This window comes from Arvicanthis niloticus, chromosome 1 (assembly GCF_011762505.2).
Source record: "Arvicanthis niloticus isolate mArvNil1 chromosome 1, mArvNil1.pat.X, whole genome shotgun sequence".
Lineage (NCBI taxonomy): Eukaryota > Metazoa > Chordata > Mammalia > Rodentia > Muridae > Arvicanthis > Arvicanthis niloticus.
Genome location: NC_047658.1, coordinates 17,300,497 through 17,320,467, shown reverse-complemented (window position 1 = coordinate 17,320,467; position 19,971 = coordinate 17,300,497). Strand labels below are relative to the sequence as shown.

The 19,971-nt window shown below is 44.2% G+C and overlaps 1 protein-coding gene across 3 annotated transcripts; it reads right to left on the bottom strand.

Annotated features, from left to right (window-relative positions):
• Nucleotides 1-9,224: 9,224 nt before the first annotated feature.
• Nucleotides 9,225-18,198, bottom strand: LOC117717719 (sialic acid-binding Ig-like lectin 5). 3 transcript variants are annotated; one of them, XM_076932797.1, is made up of 10 exons: nucleotides 18,102-18,198; nucleotides 17,938-17,998; nucleotides 17,508-17,876; nucleotides 17,071-17,349; nucleotides 16,846-16,893; nucleotides 13,905-14,156; nucleotides 13,514-13,816; nucleotides 13,127-13,223; nucleotides 12,717-12,852; nucleotides 9,225-10,597 (listed from the first exon to the last, which is right to left on the bottom strand). In XM_076932797.1, exons 2-10 carry the CDS (start codon nucleotides 17,972-17,974, stop codon nucleotides 10,406-10,408), a joined length of 1,713 nt encoding a protein of 570 aa, XP_076788912.1. In that variant the 5' UTR covers nucleotides 17,975-17,998; nucleotides 18,102-18,198; the 3' UTR covers nucleotides 9,225-10,405. The 3 variants fall into 3 exon arrangements, with proteins under 3 accessions (XP_076788912.1, XP_034370922.1, XP_034370931.1); XM_034515031.2 differs by having other exon boundaries at nucleotides 9,226-10,597; nucleotides 13,127-13,226; XM_034515040.2 differs by lacking the exon at nucleotides 18,102-18,198 and having other exon boundaries at nucleotides 9,226-10,597; nucleotides 13,127-13,226; nucleotides 17,938-18,095.
• Nucleotides 18,199-19,971: the final 1,773 nt, after the last annotated feature.

Sequence of the window (19,971 nt, the reverse complement as noted above, 5' to 3'; positions counted from 1 at the left end):
GAGTAGGTACAGATCAGGAGTCTAGACAGGAGCTCATGAGAGGAGACCCAGAAGATCTGAGGAGAATGTAAGCAAAAGGACACATACACCATGAGTCTGGTAAAGGAACAGACTGGAGAGGGCACGTGAAAGGGGAAGGGGAGGGCATGGGCAGGGAGTAGAAAACCAACAAAAACCTTTATTTGAGAAATATTATAATGAAACTTAATACTTTTGTGCTGATTTAAAAAACAAACAAACAAGTAAATAGGGGCCACTGAGATAACTCAGCAGGTGATCTTGATGCCTAGTGACCTGAGCCTGATCCCTGGGACCTACAAGGTGGAAGGAGAGAACCATCTTCTACAATTTGTCCTCTGGCCTTCACATAAATACCATGGAATAAATGCTCTCTCTCTCTTTCTCTCTCTCTCTCTCTCTCTCTCTCTCTCTCTCTCTCTCTCTCTCTCACACACACACACACACACACACACATGCACATGTACGTGCGCGAGTGTAAAGAAATTAAAATTAAGCCAGGCAGTGGTGGCACACGCCTTTAATCCCAGCACTTGGGAGGCAGAGGCAGGCGGATTTCTGAGTTCAAGGCCAGCCTGGTCTACAGAGTGAGTTCCAGGACAGCCAGGACTACACAGAGAAACCCTGTCTCAAAAAAACAAAAAAAACAAAACAAAACAAAAAAATTAAAATTAAACAACTGAAGAAAATTGAACTGTTGGATTTCCAGTTTCACATGCCTTTGAGGACACTGCATTTTCATGAGCTGAGTACATTTTTAACATATGTGAAGTTTGTGTTTTTCCACATTGTTATAACATGTTATTACCATGATTTTAAAGTGAGTGTTTATTATTGTAGTCATTCTCTCCCTTCTTCCCTTCTTCGCCATCTCCCTTCCTGTCTGCCTGTCTATTCTTCTCTCTCTCTCTCTCTCTCTCTCTCTCTCTCTCTCTCTCTCTCTCTCTCTCTCTCCCTTTCTTTGCAGCTAGAAGACAGAGCATCTTTATTCAGTTGCACAAACCTCTGATCATTAGAAAGAAATTCTCGCTGAGCCCTGCTTATTCTCCTGTAGGTGGCAGTATAACGTTCTATCTCATCAAAGGTTACAAAGAATTGATTTGTCAGGAGGGAGCTAAGCTTTATTTTGTTTAAGGCTTGCACAGTATAGCTCTCCCCATATTTGATATAAAATGTTTGTTAATGTGTTGGTTGTTCATATTGATGAGGTTCTGAACAATATTTCTTTTTTATTCCTTTCTGTTTTTTAGGGACTTGCTTTTTGTTTTTAAGACAGAGTCTCACTATGTAGGTTTGGCTGGCCCAGAAGTCACTAAGTAGGCTACGTTGGCCTGGAACTCACAGATATCCACCTCCTCTGCCCCTCAATTGCTAGAATTAAAGGTGTGCACCATCATACACAATTCAAAGGACTTGTCTGTAATTCGGAAAAACAATGTATATGGTTGGTTTGCCTGTTAGGTTATTTGTGGGAACACAGAAGCATTGTACAGTTTCATCCATGTTTTAGAGTGTACCTCTGAGAGATGACAACTATTGGGGTCCAGGACTCTCCTCACAAACCACACAAACACCATCAATCTCAGTTTGACAGGGTTAGTTTATTGAGCATACACCCCAGGACTGGTCGATCAGGGCCATGGTCCAGATTCAGGAACTGAACCATGACCCTGAGTTAAGATTCTACAAAGTTTTGAGCCCAGAATCCACAAACATCTGTGCCAAGTTATTTCACAATTAGGATTTAGGGATAGGTGATTTCCTTAGGAGCATGTCTTTGTTGTACACTTATTCTGCTTCCATTGGTTGGGGTATTCAACTGTGGCAGGAGACTTGTCTTGTATTACATTCATGTCCCAACATGCCAACCAGGATGTCAGTTATACACATACATGTCTTTTTCTGCCAAGTAGGATGTCAGTTTCCAGGACAGTCTTGGGGACTTAAATGTTACTAGACCATTACTCAAAATTGAAGTTTTATCCCAAATAGTTTATTATATTGGTGCAGGTGTCTCTCTAATGATGGGGTCCATCCCAGGGGCAGCTTTTCTTATACATAGGTGCAGGAAGTGCTGCTGTTGGGTGGTTGGTTCAGGTCTAAGCTTTTTGAGGGCAACTAAACAAAACAGTTCTACTGACTTCTATCATGATTGGTGTACAAGGGCACAGAACATGACAGAATATGTAATCAGTCTTGGCATTAGAAAGTTTCCTAGTACCAGTAGAAACATATGAGAAAGTTTGTTTTGTTGTTTTTGTTTTCATAATGGCAGGCTATCCAGGTAACAGTTACCTAGGCCTTAATATTCCATTTAGGCCTTAATATTTTACCTAGGTCCTAACAATAACTTTTTAATAAACCCACAGTTGTTGCTCATACACCTAAAAAAAAAATCAAATGAGATTTCTTAATATCATTACATCCCACATAAAACTTCTCCCCATCAGTTTAAGTTATCCAACTCAAAGTAGCATGACAACCACACCCGAGTATATTTCCTTGTCCCTAATTTGACTCTACTAACTGTGGTTTGTACACATTTTTACCATGTTCCCTTTATAAGCATAACTGAGCCCGTGTCTGCTGCTTTGCATCGTCTGACTTTCTGGAACAGGAGAAGCCTGGGTGAGGGTGCTCACTGCTAGTGTAGCCAGAAGCACTTGCTGAACATCGTATTATTTGTCCTTTGTTATAATACCAGAGAGATTCTATCTTGGGTCCTCTTTTTGTGTTTCATTTCATGCCAAGTAGTTTCTGCTTTTCCCTCTGTTTTTCTCTGAATTTCCTTAACTGTATTAGAGCATTAAATAAGCCCTTTTTTTTACATTTAATTAATTTGTTTATTGATTTGTATATGGGGTTGGAGTGTGGGGTGGGGATGGGTGTGGACACACCACAGCAATGTGTGGAGGTGGGTTCTCTATTTCCACCACGTGTGTTCTTGAGATCAAACACAGGCCCCGAGGCTTGGCAGTAAGCACCGGCACCCTCTTAGCTGTCTCACTGGCCCATCTGGACTGGAGCCTCTTTTGTCCTTTCCTGCTAATTGGGGCATATCTGGCTTGGTGTTTTATGTGCTTCTTTTCTAGGAATTATCAGAAAGGGACTGTCTTTTGGAGGCACTCAGTCCTGTGATTTTTGTCACAGTGACTCTTGTCTCTGTGTCATGGGTGACTGTGTCTCAGCTGCATCTGGTTCTTTGTTTAGCTTGGGAAGATGGGAGGTCAGAAATTGGGATCATAAAATCTGATAGATTTCCCCAGATTTTCCTGTTTTCCTGGGCTCTTGACCTTAATGTGTTACATTTGAGTTTGTTGACCCCTTTTCCTTTTTTGTTATACCCCACAATGTTATATTTCTTTTATTGTTAATAGATTTTGATAAAAAGTTGAAGTTATTCTGCTCACACACATTTAGCAGTATTTAGTTACAATCACTTGTTCCCAATATAACCAAATACCTGAGTGGTTTATGCTGCTTACAGTGTAACTGTCCATGACAGGGATTAGAGAGTAACTGCTTTTGAAATTCAGCACAGTGGCCCCCACTAGATTTGTGGTGGCATTTGGAGCTCATTTTCATGGCTCAATTTGAATTGGAAAGCAGAAGCCAACACAACTGTGGCAGGATGCTGACACTACAGAGACATCAGCAAAACAAGATCTCACTCTTGGGTGCTTTTATTGACAAGAATGCTCTGAGCACAGACAGGATTTGGGTGTTAAGAGCCTGGGAAAACGCCATTCTTTTCAAACTCCCACCTCATTGCTACAGAAAAATGAGTTCCAAAATTCTCAAATGAGAGACATTGGAAGTCTATCCTACAAACAAGTGATGAAAATCAAAACCATGTCAGAAAATAACTTAATGATTGTTGTTGCATCTGGTCCACTCTCCTCTCTCAACTCTTCTGTTGTCGTCTGTGAGAGTCCTCCAAGAAAAGAAAAACCATGCAAAAAGTACCCAGTGCAAGAAAACTCCCAGCCATGAGCAGCCACTTATACAGCATGAATGTACTGAATGTAAGAATGTTCTCATCACAAATCAGCTCTCCATAGACATCAGGTAATTTGTACTGTGGGCAGACCATTTGTCTGAGACAAACGTGGGGAGTTCTTCCTTTAGAATTGGGAGTTGACATCCTATCAGTGGACTCCAGATGTCAAGAAGACTTATGAGTGCTATGATTGTGGAAAATTACCCAGTCACACATTTCCAACTGAAAATACAGCACCAAATTCAAAGAGGAGAAAGCCTTAGGAATGGCCGGACTGTGGGAAACCTTTCAGTCACACATTCCAATGGAAGGCACACCATCAACAAATTAACACAGGGAAAAAAATCATGTATGTGTTTCAGATGTGGAAAAGCCTTCAGTCAGATGAAGCCAACACACAACATACACCAGAATACTCAATCTGACTCCGGGAATCATTCTTCTGACGTTGCTCTTGGGATCTAACATGAATAAAAGAAAGCCCAACTTAGTATGAATGTTCATGTGGTAAGAAAATTCACCTTAACCAAATCAAGGCATTCTATTTGTTTTTCTTCTATGAGCACCTTATAAAACTTGTCCATTTAAGGGCTGGAGAGATGGCTCATAGGTTAAGGGTATTTGATGCTCTTGAAGAGGACTTGTATTCAGCTCCCAGAAGCCTTACATGGCACCTTACAACCACTTGTAACTAGTTCCAGGGAATCTGACACCCTCTTATGTCCTCTGCACTCTCATGGAACACATAGATACATGCAGGCAAGACACTCATACACAGAGAATGAAAATAAACTATGTTTAAAAAGAAGCCTTTTAACCATTCTCTGTAGAGCCCCACCCCCTCATTTTCTGTCATGGTCTGTAGAAAGACTGTTCACACAAGCTCGAAAATTGTAATGAGCTTAGGTTGATTTCTTAAAGTAAGGCAGGCACCTTTTCTCCTTCTTCCTGATAGCTCTAAGATAGAGTGATTAAGAAGCAAAGAAATGGGAGAAACATGGGGATTTCCCAAGGCTTCCTTCACGGATGTGATAGAAAGGGAACTGGAGTGTGCTGAATCAGAGGAGCTGAAGTGCATTGAATCATGGCAGCTGAAGTGTGCTGAATCATTTGGAAATTGCCCATCAGTCAAACAATGACCAGTAGAGCTTACAGCCCAGAGGAGTGGGAAGTTGTGGTGCAGGCTGACCACACTCAGGCAATATTCAGTAGCCTCTTAGAATAATAGACAAAGAGGACCTTATATTTGAATATAAGATTGGATGAAGGAAGGAGAGAGCCTATTTCACAAGATCCTGTGAGGGTTGGATCAGAAATTGTGTATGTTCGTAACTTAAATCTAGATGTAGCGTGAGGTTGTTCTAGTTTCCTTTCTGCTGCTGTGATAAGCTATCCTGTCCAAAAGCAACTTAGGATAAGAAAGGATATATACAGTCTGTCATTGAGTCAGGGCAGGGACTCAATCAGGAAGTTGGAAGCACATCTGTTTGCTATTTCCCACGACATTGCCTTTAACTAGGGAACCCACTCACAACCAAAGAAGTATAACAGCAGAAAGCATAAGAAAAATGCTGCTTGATGTATATCTCATTGCTCAAATGCTTGCTTATACAGACAGGACCTAGGGAATGGTATCACCCAAAGTAGGCTTAGCCCTTGTGGTGATTTTTTAAATGAGAATTGCCCCATAGGGTCATATATTTGAGTGCTTGGTCCCCGGTTGTTGGAACTGTTTGGGAAGGATTAGAAGGATTAGAAGGCATGGCTTTGTTGAAAGTGTGTCAGTGGAGGATGGGGTTTGAGGTTTCAAAATCCCATGCAATTCCTTGTTAGCTCTCTTGCTGTCTCTTGCTGTGGATAAGATGAAAGCTCTCAACTACTGCTCTCATACTATTCCTGCCTGTTCCATGTTCCTTGCCATTATCGTCAAGGACTCTATTATTCTCTGGAAACATGAACCCCAAATTAAGTACTTTTTTTTTTATAAGTTGCCTTCCTCAATTTTGTGACAACAATAGAAAAATAACTGAGACAGCCCCCCTATGTCAATTAATAAGATAATCTCCCAGAGAAATGCCAACAAGGCATTTTGATCTAGAGGATTCCTCAAAGGAGACTTTTTTGGGGGGTGATAACTCTAGTTTATGTCACATTGACAGTTAAAGATAACTAGGAAAGGGATGCTGTCCCTACCTAGAGCTATAGACTGAATGTCTACATACATCCACAATTCATAACTTGAAACTCTAGTATAGCCGGGCAGTGGTGGCGCATACCTTTAATCCCAGCACTTGGAAGGCAGAGGCAGGCAGATTTCTGAGTTCGAGGCCAGCCTGGTCTACAGAGTGAATTTCAGGACAGCCAGGGCTACACAGAGAAATCCTGTCTCAAAAACAAACAAACAAACAAACAAAAAAACAAAAACAAACAAAAAAAAAACAAAAAAAGAAAAAGAAAAAAGAAAAGAAAAAAAAAAAGAAACTCTAGTATAATGATAGTGAAAGATAAGGACTTTGAGAAGGAAGATGATTAGATTGTGAGCACCATTTATTAAATAAACATGACCAGAGCCCTTATAAATAAACACAAAAATTCATACTTTACTTCTGAAAAATCAAGGAACCCGATCTACCATGTTTAGATGTACCATTTCTAGAACCAAATGTGTTGCTTTAAAACTGTCCATCTCATGACACTTTGTTATGGGAGCTAAATAAACCAAGACAGCTGAGAACTAGGTAATATAACAACACAGAAAAACATCATCCGTGGACAGGGAAGTTGAAGGAGAACCAGGCTTCAGTACCAACAAGGATACCAGATGAAGATGTGTCCAGGTTATAAAACCTGTGCATCATTCAGAAAGACAAATCTAGGAGAATGTGGCAACTGAGAGCTTAGAGAGGTTAAGTTGAAAACAGAAACCTCAGTTGAGTCCAGCACCTGGCTTGAGTTCAAGTCATGTCAAAGATTTACTGAGAGCCTCGATGTAGAAGAGTGTTGGACCACTGCTGGGTCAGGCATTCATGCACTGTTCACTGACAGGAACACATTCTTGCAAATACATCATAATCAAACTATTTTATCACCATGGAGGAACCCTCAGGACCTCTTCTTTTTCTAGTCATTATCACCCCCACAGTGGTATCAAGAATACAGATCTAGACTTCTGACATGGAAGCAGGTAGGCTGACTGCAAATCTTCACCTCTCCTTCTGCTCCTCTAGATAAATCCCTCAGGTTCACCCCAAGTTCTGTAGCAGGCCACCTGTTACCGTCTTCCTTTCCTTTCTGACCCAGTCCCCAATGTATCATGAAGATCTCCTCCAACTTTACTTTGGTCAACTCTTCCCATTGTCCCTGCCTCCAACATTAGCAGGCATTTCCTAGAATCACACCAGCTGAGCAGGCCAGAGAAACAGGTAAGCTCACTGAATACCTGCACCACTTAGTCCTCTTCAAACCAACCTCCTAAACTCATCTGTGCAACAAAACACCTGCAGTTTTTTGCTCCCCTGTGGCCATATCTCCTATGGGTCCCACAGACCTTCTCCTCCTAACCTCCATCCCTCCACCACTCGTTGATTTATCCCAGCCCGCAACACCAGCAGGTACTCCATACTAACCCACAGGCTGTTCCTGCCAGGAAAGCAAGTAGTCTTATTACAAATCTTCCCCTCTCCTTCTGTTCCTTCTAATCTAATCCCTGAGTCTCATCCTCGGCTTTAAAACAGACCTTCTAAAGTGACTTCTATTCACTCTATGGCCCCATCCTAAACAGACGAAATGTAGATCCTAGTGGAACACTCTCCTTTTCTCCCTCCTGTGAATCCTGTCAGACTAACCTAACACCATTCCTAAATGTTACCACCCAGTACCTAGAAACACATTTTACCTGGAACCCCCAGTGGTCACACCTATCAGGTTCACAGAAAATTTCCTGCCAATCAACACACAGCCACCACACTGTCCTAAAACCTAGAGAGGCAATAGAAACCAAGGAACAAAAACCACCACCCAAAAAAGAAAAACAAGTAACCAGCACCTGGAAGTATAATCGTCCCAATCCCAGATGCCTAGATGTCATTATAAAAACACAATCAATAACAGATAAGACAGTGTGTCTCCACTAGAGTCCAGTAATCCTACCACGATAGGCCGTAAATATTCCAACATAGCTGAAGCACAAAAATAAAATATCTTAAAACAGCCTTTAAGACTACAAGAGGGGCCAGTCGGTGGTGGCGCACGTCTTTAATCCAAGCACTTGGGAGGCAGAGGCAGGTGGATTTCTGAGTTGTAGGCCATCCTGGTCTACGGAGTGAGTTCCAGGACAGCCAGGGCTACACAGAGAAACCCTGTCTCGAAAAACCAAACCAAAAAAAAAAAAAAAAAAAAAAAAAAAAAAAAAAAAAAGACTACAAGAGGGGTTCTTGTTTGTTTGTTTGGTTTTGTTTTTTTTGAGACAGGGTTTCTCTGTGTAGCCCTGGCTGTCCTGGAACTCACTTTGTAGATTAGGCTGGCCTCGAACTCAGAAATCCACCTGCCTCTGCCTCCCAAGTGCTGGGATTAAAGGTGTGCGCCACCACCGCCCAGCACAAGAGGGGTTCTTAAAGAGGATATCAATAAATTCTTTAAAGATATCCAGGAAAACACAAACAAATAGTAGAAAGAAATGAATAAAAGTATTTAAGACCTGAAAATGGAAATAAAGTCAATAAAGAAAACCAGAAAAGAAAGGAAGGGAGGGAGGAAGAGAGAGAGAAAGAAAGAAAGAAAGAAAGAAAGAAAGAAAGAAAGAACCACAAAGTAGAAGGAATTCTCGAAATGAAAAATTTAGGAAGTCAAAAAGGAACTTCAGAGGCAAGTATCAGCAACAGAAGAGAGACAGAAGAGAGAATCTTGGACGCTAAATATATGGTAGAAGATATGGATACATTGATCAAAGAAAATGACTCCAAAAGCCTCCCAACACAAAACATCCAGAAAATCTGGGACACTATGTGTCTCGGCCCGAGCAAAATGTTGAGGCCCAGGCTGCCCCGAGTTTGGCGGCCACTGTATCCTGGTCCAAGCTGCTGCTCCAGTCCGCGGGTCGGGGTTCAGCAAGAGAGAGGGTGAGGGCAGACTCGAAGAATGGAGACCAGACAGAGTGTGTTTCAATCCCTTTTATTCTTCAGTCTCTCTTCCTCTAAGTGTCTCCTAAAAGTGTCTGATTCTCTACCGTCTGCCTCTGCCTTTTATGTGTCTCACTTCTAAGCCATGCCTTTTGGTCACACCTATAATCATGCCCTTAGGTCTTGTCTCTAAATCTGATCTCTACACTTCTAAATCACACTCCTTTAATCTCACACATTTTTAATCTCACGCACCCAAGGTATCTAAACCAAGATTATCAGAGTGTGCTCAGCTGTTGTAGGTTATTGTAATCCAAGTCTCATGTCAGGGTATATGGCTCAAGATGGTTGCAAAGCTGATAGCCGCTTTCTGCTAAAAGTCGGCCCCCAACAACTATGAAAAGGCCAAACGTAAGAAAAATAGGAATAGAGGAAGGAGAAGAAACCCAGCCCAGATGCCCAGAAAATATTTTCAACAAAATCATAGAAGAAAAAATTTCTAACCTAAAGAAGAGATGCCTACAAAGGTACAAGAAGCATACAGAACACTACATGGATTAGACTAGAAAAGAAAGTCCCTTCAGCACATAATAATCAGAACACTAAATCTACAGAAGAAAGAAAGAGTACTAAAATGTGCAAGAGAAAAATACCTTGCATTAAAATGGTTTAGCCATTTAGTATCTGACAAAATAGACTTCACATATACCATTTTTTATTGAATTGTCTGTCACTTTTATTGATTTGTGGGAGATCTTTATATATTAGTTTTATGCCTTGTGATTGATAATTTTGCTGAGTATAGTAGCCTGGGTTGGTATCTGTGTGATCTTTAAGTTTGCAGAACGTCCAATATGAGTCCAATCTAAGACACAGTCATACTTCAAAACAGAGTAACTTTAGAAACTATAATACATACACATAAAATTCAAGTATGCAATAAAGTCAAAATGTTCTTCCCCACTGCTCAGGCAACATAAGGCCACACAATCAACAATAAACACTACATTTGCTCCTCATGATTATGAATTATTACAAAGGAGGAAGAGGGGGCACGAAGAGAAAAGGTAGCTTCTCTGGGGTAACACTGAATCTGGAATTGTACCTAGGAATCTCTATGACCTTAGTTCCTTCCAAAACTCCATCCTTTCACTACATAGTCTTTGGTTTAGAGGGCCACTGATGTCAGAATATGCTCCTAACACATGCTGTCTTTGGCTATGCCTTTCTGGGACTCCAGCCAGCACTGGGATGCATGAGGCAAGGAGCGTCAGCACTGATGGATCTTGATCTCTGAGTAAATAGATTTGATGTCTTCCGTGTTCCGAGGCTGCTGGGGCCTCGGGCCTTGGAAGCAGAGGGAGGCGTAGTGGAGTTCAGGCTCATCCTTTGGGTTGTCTGGGGCTGTGGCAAGAGGTGGCTGCTCTTTCTGGGTCTGTGACCCTGATTCATTCAGATGATCCTAGAACCAGATCAGAGAAGGGAATCAGTCAGGCCTTTGCAGATGGCAGCAAGAATCACCAAAGTAGCTTGGGGCTTAGGCATGCATTTGTTCATTTATCTAAATCACATGTATTTCCTGAGTGCTTCCACTCCATGCTTCCACTCATCTATCTTACTCACTGATGTGTGAACATGAATATGAGTATGTGCCCAGCCTCCTCCTCTACATACCCCCAGCATGTGTGTCTGTGTGCACATATGCCTGTATACACAGCATTTGTGACCAAACCCAGGACCTGGGACATAGTAGGCAAAGGCTCTAACAATATGTGGCACCCAACCCCAGATATTGTTAACCTTTGTGAGTTACTTAAACCTAAATCAGGCGGTGCTCATATCCATAAAATGGGAAAGGAGGGGATGGTGAAGGCCCGGTGAGACTCTCAAATGACAGCATCAGACTGTCAAAAATTAATGAATGAATGAAGCCAGATATGTCATGCCAGCAATCCCATCACTTGGGAGGCCTTAGAAGGAAGATTATGTCTGGAGAAAGCTTTAGCTTCTTAGTAAGTTCGAGAACAACTGCACTACACAGAGACCCTATCACCAAAAACCTACATAAGTAAAATTTCAAAAATAAAATTAAAATTTCATCTAAGTGTAATCTGATGGGCAGAAGCAGGGAGCTACAGTGAGCTCTCAAGAAGTCTGGATTAGACCTATACCACCCTAGTGGGGCTCAGGGATAAGCCTGCTGCTGCAAGAGGCAGGTGATAGTCTGCCTGTTAGACATGGGATATTTTAACTAATGCATGGAAGATGATGAAGGCTTCACTCAAGGACAGACCAGGGAACACCTGCCCAGGGAGTTTGGCCTCTGTTCTTTAGGTCTTGAGGTTGAATATGGTGCTAGTCACATGTGACACATGTAATGTGAGGAAGTCTCAGGGAGATGAACTGTTGAGAACAAATTACCACTAGATATGAAAGTCTGAGCACCCCAAATTAAGAAGAGTGTGAATATATCATTAATAAACATTATATATGGTTATTGATAACAAATTAGAATCATAGTCGCTTGTTATATGGAATGAAATATGAAATAATAACTTATATTATGCATTTCTGCTTTTTAATGTGACTAATGAAGATTTTGTGTTATACATGTGGCCGACAGCCTACTTGTTTACTTTTCTGTTAGATCTTAAAATGAAGTGTCTAAGTAGCCCTGACTGTCCTGGAACCCCCACCCCCACCACCATTAGCCAAGGACCTCAAACTTTAAATTTTCCTTCCTCATGCTTCTCAAGTGCTAGGAATATAGGCGTGTACCACCAAGCCCAACATCCTGTTGTCTCTGTCTTTCTCTGTATGTCGTTCTGTGATTCTGTGTCTCTGTATGTTTGTCTCCCTTCTTCCCCAACTCCTCCTTCTCTTTTCCCTACTGGGGATGGAACCCATGGTCTCACACGTGCTAGAAAATTAGTCAACAACAGCGCTACATCTCACATGCCTCACTGTTAAATTCCAGCAAGCACTATACCTCTGAGACACACCCCATTCCTGGGTGGGTCTAACCAAGTGTCCTACCCTTGGGCCAGAGTCTATGCACACAGTCACTTCTAAGCTACATCTCCATTTCTCGATGCACAAGGCAAGTGCTCTACTCCTGAGCCATATTTGAGCTCTCTTTTCACATTTGAGTTTATTAGGATCTCATAAGTCACCCTGGCAGATGTTCAACACTCTCCACCCTCCTGCCTCAGCCTCCTGAGTGCTAAGATTAAAGGTCTGTCCTACCTGACATTCTATTTCTGTTAGATAACACATATTTGGACCGTAAAGACTCAATAGCTGTGTTTAGAATTTCTTTTCATAAAAGTGTACTCTGGGCTGATGAGACCAGTGCTGAGGCCCAGGGAAAAACTGTGAAGGCTTGGCAGGAGGTAGCTACACTGGGAAGAGCTTTGCTAACAGGAACAATGGGTAGGCCTGGGTAAATACCTGAAGCAGGAGATAGAGGTGGGGGGCAAATGTCAGATCCCCAGCCTGTGACTGTGGGAGGAAAGTTGGATGCTAGAGAGACATTTGAGGAAACAGAAGCTCAGTTTTGATGTGCTGGGCTGTCTGGGTACCTGGATGGGGTATCTCAACGAAATGTTGGATGAAATCATGCTCGCACTATTTATGGTGGAGACAGGGTTCTTGGCAAGATGGCTGCCTTCCACGCCTGCTACGTTCAAGGCTGATTTCTTCCTGAGGACCTTCACTCTGAAGAAAGAGATGGGATTTTTTCAACTCAGCTATATGGATTTGGGGACCAGGGAAGACCAAGTACTGGGGCTGGAGAGAGAACAACTCTGTGGATTGAAGATCCACAGTGGATGGGACTGCATGATTTGAACAGACTGTATCTATACCTTACCAGGTTAGTAGAAGGCTTCTGCTAGCCCCCTCTTAGCTCATCATCTTACTGAGCGGAGTTTTAGGAATCCTTTAACCAATCAGCAGTCATTACCAGAAGCCTTCACCAAATGAGACTCACATGATGAAGATGAGGCAGAGGCAGACAGCAAGCAAGGCCATAAGACCAGCTCCCCAGATGGCTCCCAGAACCATTCCTCTACTGGTTTCTGATTTGCCTGCTAACAAGAGAGACTTGGGGTGATGAAAAGTCTTTCTCCCAAGCAGGCATCTTAACATCCAGCCTTTTCTAATCCATTCCTTGTGAGAATGTCCACTCCCACTTTGGTCTTGGTCCTTCCTTCCCTATCTTTGTATGTGACTACGGCCTCCTGTCCCCAAGACCCCTACCAAGCCAACAGGAAACCATGAACACTAGCCCCATTTTACCCTGAGTCAGCCCCATTTTGCTCGCTCCCAATGTCATTATAGAATCTAGACAGAAATCATGCCTTTCTCCACACCTTACCCTGTGAGACCTCTTGTCCTGGCACCAGCAAGATATTGGCTCTCTGAACTTCATAGTCATTCCAAGCTTCACAGCTGAGTCTGTGGTCAGTGCTGAATTCCACGCTGAGGCTCAGGGAGCTGTTGGCCCATGGTCCTGTGGAGCTGGACGTAACCGTGAAGGAGGCATTGGTGCTGTTCCCCACCAGCAGCACCTCCCCCAGCCGCCAGCGCAGGGAGGGGGCAGGCCAGGCTCTGGAGGAGCAGCTGCAGTGCAGACTCTGAGCCTCCCAAGAACAGGAGGGTCCCAGTAGCTGTAGAAGGCCTGGGGAGTGAAACACAGGGAGAGGGATCAGCGGGGGTTTCCCAGGCTGTGATCACAATGCCTCACCCCCTGTCATTTTCCAACTCACTCCTTATGCTGAGGCTCACAGAGACCGCCTGAGTACCCAGACTGTTCTGAGCTTGACAGATATATTTTCCCTGGTCCTTCAACTCCACCCGCAGCAGTTGCAGTTCCTCAGGGTTGGAGAGCTGGAGGTGCTTTTGGGTCTGGTGCTCCCATCTCAGCATGGCAGAAGGGTTGCTGTCGGCCACACAAACCAGTCGCAGGGTCTCACCCTCTTGAATCTGCAGAGATGCTCCGTTATACAGGACTTTAGTTTCTGAGGAGGCAGACAGAAGGCTGAGTCTGGTTGCAGAGAGCATTCTGCTTTTTTCCTCCTCCTCCTCCTTGTCTTCCTCCTCCTCCTTGTCTTCCTCCTCCTCCTCCTCCTTCTCCTCCTCCTCCTTGTCTTCCTCCTTCTCCTCCTCCTCCTCTTCCTCCTCTCTCTCTCTCTCTCTCTCTCTCTCTCTCTCTCTCTCTCCTCTCTGCTGACTAGTGGCTTCACATCGTATAGAGTGAAGACAGACAGTACCTCTTAGAAGTGTGAGCTCATCAAAACTTACTTGGGTCTCACTCTTCCCTCCTAGGCATCTGTCAACTCAGATGCCCTACTTGTCCTGTCTCTCAAGAACATGTCACTAAGGCCTGACTAATTCAGCTGTATCCCAGGAGCTTAGTCCTGGGGGCAGGGGCCCAAAGCAGGTATGACATAGTTCAGGTGATGGGTTTCAAGCCCGTGGAGCTTCCAGGAGGAGGAATGCTGACGGGGACATGAAGGACAGTGGAGCTGTCCAGAGAAAATGCTACACTGTTCTGTCCACAGTGAGGCAAAATCACCCTATGAGAGCCAAAGGACAGTGAAACGTCCCTTCATCTGGCAAACAGCTGCCTCCTTAATCTCTCTTCAGATGACTTTGGAAATTGTCACAGGCCAATGAATACAAGTTATCGTTATTATCTTTTCTTTTTTTATGAGAGAGGGTCTTGAATACTTTTGGCAGCTTCAGACTCACTATGTAGGTGAGGGCGACTTCTAAACCTCTCAGTGTTGGGATTACAGGAGTGTGGTTACCATGTTTGGTTTATGCAATGTTGGTGATTCAATCCAAGGCCTCCTGCATGCTAGGATAACACTCTACCCACTGAGCCACATACACAAGCCGTAAACAACATAACACCATAGAAGAGACACGGTTTCTTGAGAGGATAATAATGTGAAGGAAAAATACAGTGACTTCACATGTGACATCAGGAGAGTATTTCTGTTTGTTAAGGAAAGGTATTATTCCTGGAAATGTAAATGGGACAAAGTCCATGCTGTGCAGTTTGACAGTTATGTATGTAAAATACAAATGACCCTCTGTTCTGGAATGCTCTTCCTTGGGAAATAATTTTGTAGACATGGTCACAAATGTAGAGAGTTTTTATGTAGGTCATTTATGGAATAAAAGACAAGGACTGCCAGTGCTCTTTCAGGAGATACGTGGGTAAATATGTTATCATAGTATAAGAAAACCATGGTTTTGGTAGTGTGTGTGAAGGAGGAAGTCTCCAAGAAAGCTAAGTTTAAGAAAGGCAAAATTAGTTCAGTCACTTGCCATTGACTGACACATGTATCGTGGCAGTGTGAGTTGACTGTGGAGGAACCATAAGTTTGTAGGAAGAAACAAGAGCTGAGACTCTAGACAACCTCAAACACTGAGGGAAGGCTTTATTTAATCCCAGAGGGTGTCTCCAGATTGGGCTACACAATGATCGGGAACAGGACTTAGAAACACAATGACCTGAGTTCAGTAGGGTGCATGTTATAGACGACTTCAAGCTGGGGGTTTTGTGGCTAAGGACAGGAAGGGGAAAAAGAGGGGCATTAAGGAGCAGAATAAGGAAGTTAGCTGTTTTCCTTAGTCAAGCTGTTTTGAAACTACGGAGTTTGTTGTCTCTTTTTGCACCCACTGGGTGTCTGGGGTTGAGATCAGCTGCTTTGTTTCTGCAATCCCCGGAGAGCTGGTTTCCTGTAACTTTGAGTTCAGTTTAGTGCCTTGGCTTTTGAGGGGAGTTAATTTCTTTAGGAACCCCTTTAACGAAGTGATTGGGGTGTAGCTAAGTGGTATAATTCCATCCCATGTAAATAAGTAAATAATAAAGAAGGGACTAAAAGTGATAAAGCTGCAAAGTGGTATGTGAAGATTGTGTACGTGTGTGTCTGTGTGTGTTTGTGCAAGGGTTTGTGTATGTTTGTACATTTAAGTGTGCATGCAAAGATATCTGTGTATGGTCAACCAAGACAGGAGACATTAGACACCAAGAACTATTACTATTAAATGTTTATATGGGCAGAAATATATTTCACTAAAATCCATATATTGGGGCTATGACTACCGATATTACAGAGAGCCATGGGAGGTAATTAAGATTATGTTGCAGGATAGAGGAACTATAAGAAGACGGCCGAGTGCTTATGTGATCTATTTCTGTTGTTTAAAGATAGGAGGTGGGAAAGATCATCTATAGCCAAGGCAGGGTACCCTCACCAGGAACCAATGGCTAGCACATGGAACTGGGGTTCCTGACCTCTGGAGTCAATGAGTTCATTTCTGCTGTGTAAGTCACCTTCTCTATCATATTACAGAGGCTGAGGCCGAATAAGACACATCTCACACTTTAAATTTGACAAAATCATGTCACACAAAGGAGAAGAGCTGGGAAGCAGGCTGGACTCAGGTGCTGAGGGGGCAGTAAGGGCAACCTGGGGATGAAGACACAGTCCTGGCACTGAAGACTGTGTCTTGAGAAAGACAGAGGCCCTAGGCATCTCGGGGAGAGTGCAGTATGGGGGGGGGGGGGTTCAGGAAGTGAGGATGGCATATCACCCCCTTCCCAATCCTGAGCCTCCTCCTGCCTGAGCGCCAGAATACCTCCTGCAGAGGCAGTCCTTGCACCCATCCCAGAGAGGAGAAAGTTGACCCTACCTGTGTCATCTCCCCAGGATACCCTTATGGTCAGCTTCCGTGGAGCATCTGTGAAGACAGATATGATAGTTTTCTTTTTCAGAGGGGAAATGGCTGCTGGTATTCCACCCCACTTCTCTTCTCTTCTCCCACAGTCTTGGCTTTCAGGACCTATCACCCAGTTCTAACCCCTCCATCCCATACCCCTAACCTCCCTTCCTCAGGGACCCAGGTCCTGACACTCACAGGTGACATTGAGCTGTTGAGTCCTCTCCACAGTAACACTAGCACCAGGGAAGGTCACCTGGCAGGTGAGGTTGGTACCATTGTCCTGAGGCCTGGGTGTGAGGTTCAGCTCTGAGGAGAAGGGGATCCTGTGGCCCACGGAAGTGAGGGCAGATGACATCCAGGAAAAGATGGGGGGTGTCCCCCGCTTACAGGCCCAGGGCACAGAACAGATCAGTTGGGTAGAAGTGCCAGACAACAGGGTAGGTGTGGCTTGGAAGTTAGGGGTCTCAGTCAGAGCTAGACAGAGAGAAATAGGGACACAAGACATGGTGGAGATCACTGTGTATGACCCTGTTTCAAGCCAGGCTATTTCCCCAAACCAGCCTAATTAAGTGATCACCAGGGTACCCATAGGCTTTAGAACAAGGACCTCCACATATCCCCTCTTCACCTACCTATCACACGTACAGAGAGCATCGGCGTCTGAAAATTGAATTTCACAGAACCATTTCCATCCAACCTGAAGAAGTATATTCCTGTGTCACTTTTCCGTGCGTCTCTGATGTCCAGGGAGCAATTATCAGTATCTCGGTCCCCCATGAAATAGAATCGACCATGAGTTTCCTTCTGTACTGGTCGATGTGGGTCATTTGTAGCCACTGGAGAGTCCCTGAATATATTGGCCCTATTCCGGAACCAGTAGCCAAAGACAGAACTACTGGAAGTGGGGTACTGGACTTGGCAGGGTACAAAGATGCACAGACCCTCCTGTATCGTCACTGATTCAGTCACTGAGAGCTTATAATTCTGCGCAGCCAGGCACCCTGCAAAGAAATGAGGATTATCGTGGTCCTGTCCCACTAGCCCATTCCCACCCCCACTCACCTGTCCACAGCACAGGCAGCAGCCGTGACCACAGCATCACACAGTGAAAGACCGTAGGCTCCTGTGGGTGGTCAGAGAAGGAAAACTCTATCAGTTTGAAGTGGATCCCTGGGGTGAGGGTCACAGGCTTCAGTGTCACAGGACTGAGAAGTCGTCCTACTGACCTAGTCCAGGAATGAAGAAAGACAGAATGACTGACCACAGAGAAGGAACTTCCCACCCACAGGTTATCAGAGCTACGGAGGCCCTTGGAAAATAAACACTTCCACATTTCATGTGTGGCATCATGGGAGGCAAAGTCAGTGAGGAAGACCCGCCCTCTCTTCCTGAACTGTAGCATTTGTTTCTCATTTGTTTGTATTAAGAAAGAGGTTAATGCAAAGAGCAAACACAGGCTGGACCTAGGCCGCCTACCCCATATGTAGCAGATGTGCAGCTTGATCTTCATGTGGGTCTCCTCCAACAACCGAAGTGGCAGCTCTCCCTGAATCTGCTGCCTGCATGTGGATCCCTTTTCCCTAACTGGGTGACCTCGTCTGGCCTCAGTGGGAAAAGATGCACCTCGTCCTGCAGTGACTTGATGTACTGTGGGGGGGATGGTGGTGGTGGTGTGATAGCCAGGGGTCTCCCCTTTCTCAGAGAAGAGGGGCTGGGGGAGGGATGGGGAGAATCTTTATGACTGGGTACTGGGAGGAGAGGGAGGCTGATATTGGGTTGTAAATTGAATAACTAAATACTTTAAAAAGATTGATGATCATGGCTCATGCCAATAAAGGCATTTGCCACCCCACCTGATCACTCACATTGTGGAAAGAATGAACTTACTCTCAAAAGTTGCCCTTTGACCCCCAACTAGTGCATGGTAGCACACTCAAACCATGGTGGGCATGGGGAGACAGAGAGAGAGAGAAAGAGAGAGAGAGAGAGAGAGAGAGAGAGAGAGAGAGAGGGAAAGGGAGAGAGAGAGGGAGAGGGAGATATTTAATAGTTTTTTATTGTATAAAGAAGAGGAGGAGTCTGGAACTCTAATTAACTTTTCTGTTGCTGTTACAGAATATCCAGATAAAGACAACTTAGAGACAAAACCAGTTTGTGTTGGCTCAGAGTTGGAGGGTCACAAGCTATTGTGCTGGTGACATCATGGAGTGTGCAGCAGCTGGCCACACTTCACCTTTAGTCAGGAAGCAGAGTGAGAGGTGAAAGACTGTTCTCAGGTCACCGTTTATAGTCTAGCATTGTAACCTGTGAAATGATGCCACCAAAAGTGGTTGGTGTTTCTCACTTCAGTTAACCTAATCATGATAATCACCCACTGGCATGCTGAGGGCCATGTCCTAGGCAAGTCCAGATCTTAAGTTTCCAATAGAGGTAAACCACCACAGACACAGACATACACGGAGCATCCACAGGAGGACGTGGGGCGAAGACGAGAGGTGTCAGAGCAATCTCTGTTGTAAAGAGGTTGACCTAGAACTTCCAGACTCAGTACTGGGAAAGTAAACATGTTGAGGCTGCTCAGTGTGCGTGTGCATGAGTGTATTAGTCAAGGTTCTCTAGAGGAGCAGAACTGTTTGAATCTAACACTACATAGGAAGTGCAAATAGTGGTTGTCTCACACTAGAGACCAAGCTTGCTAGTTCACAAGCTGATGTCTCAGCAGTCTCAGTCTGGTGCTGAATGTCTGCAGAATTCCTGGAGAACGACTGGTCCTCAGTCTCTGCTGGAAGCTTGAAAACGCTGGTTCTAAATAAACTGAGGAAGTTTATTTTGGCTTCCAACTCCCAGGTTACTGACCTTCCCTGAAGGAAGTCAAGGCAGGAGCTTACTTCCTCTGGTTACTTCTTACTGCTTACTTCCTCTGCGTGCTCAGCCTTCCTTTGTATACATCCCTGAGCCACCTGTCTAAGAGGTGGGTGGGACCTCTTAGGTGGAATCAGTGAGGGATGAAGCAGTAGCATGATGCTGTTGGGAGGGCTCCTGTTCCACATAGGAGATGGGTGAGCCCATGAGCTCACACCATTGCCTTGCATTGTG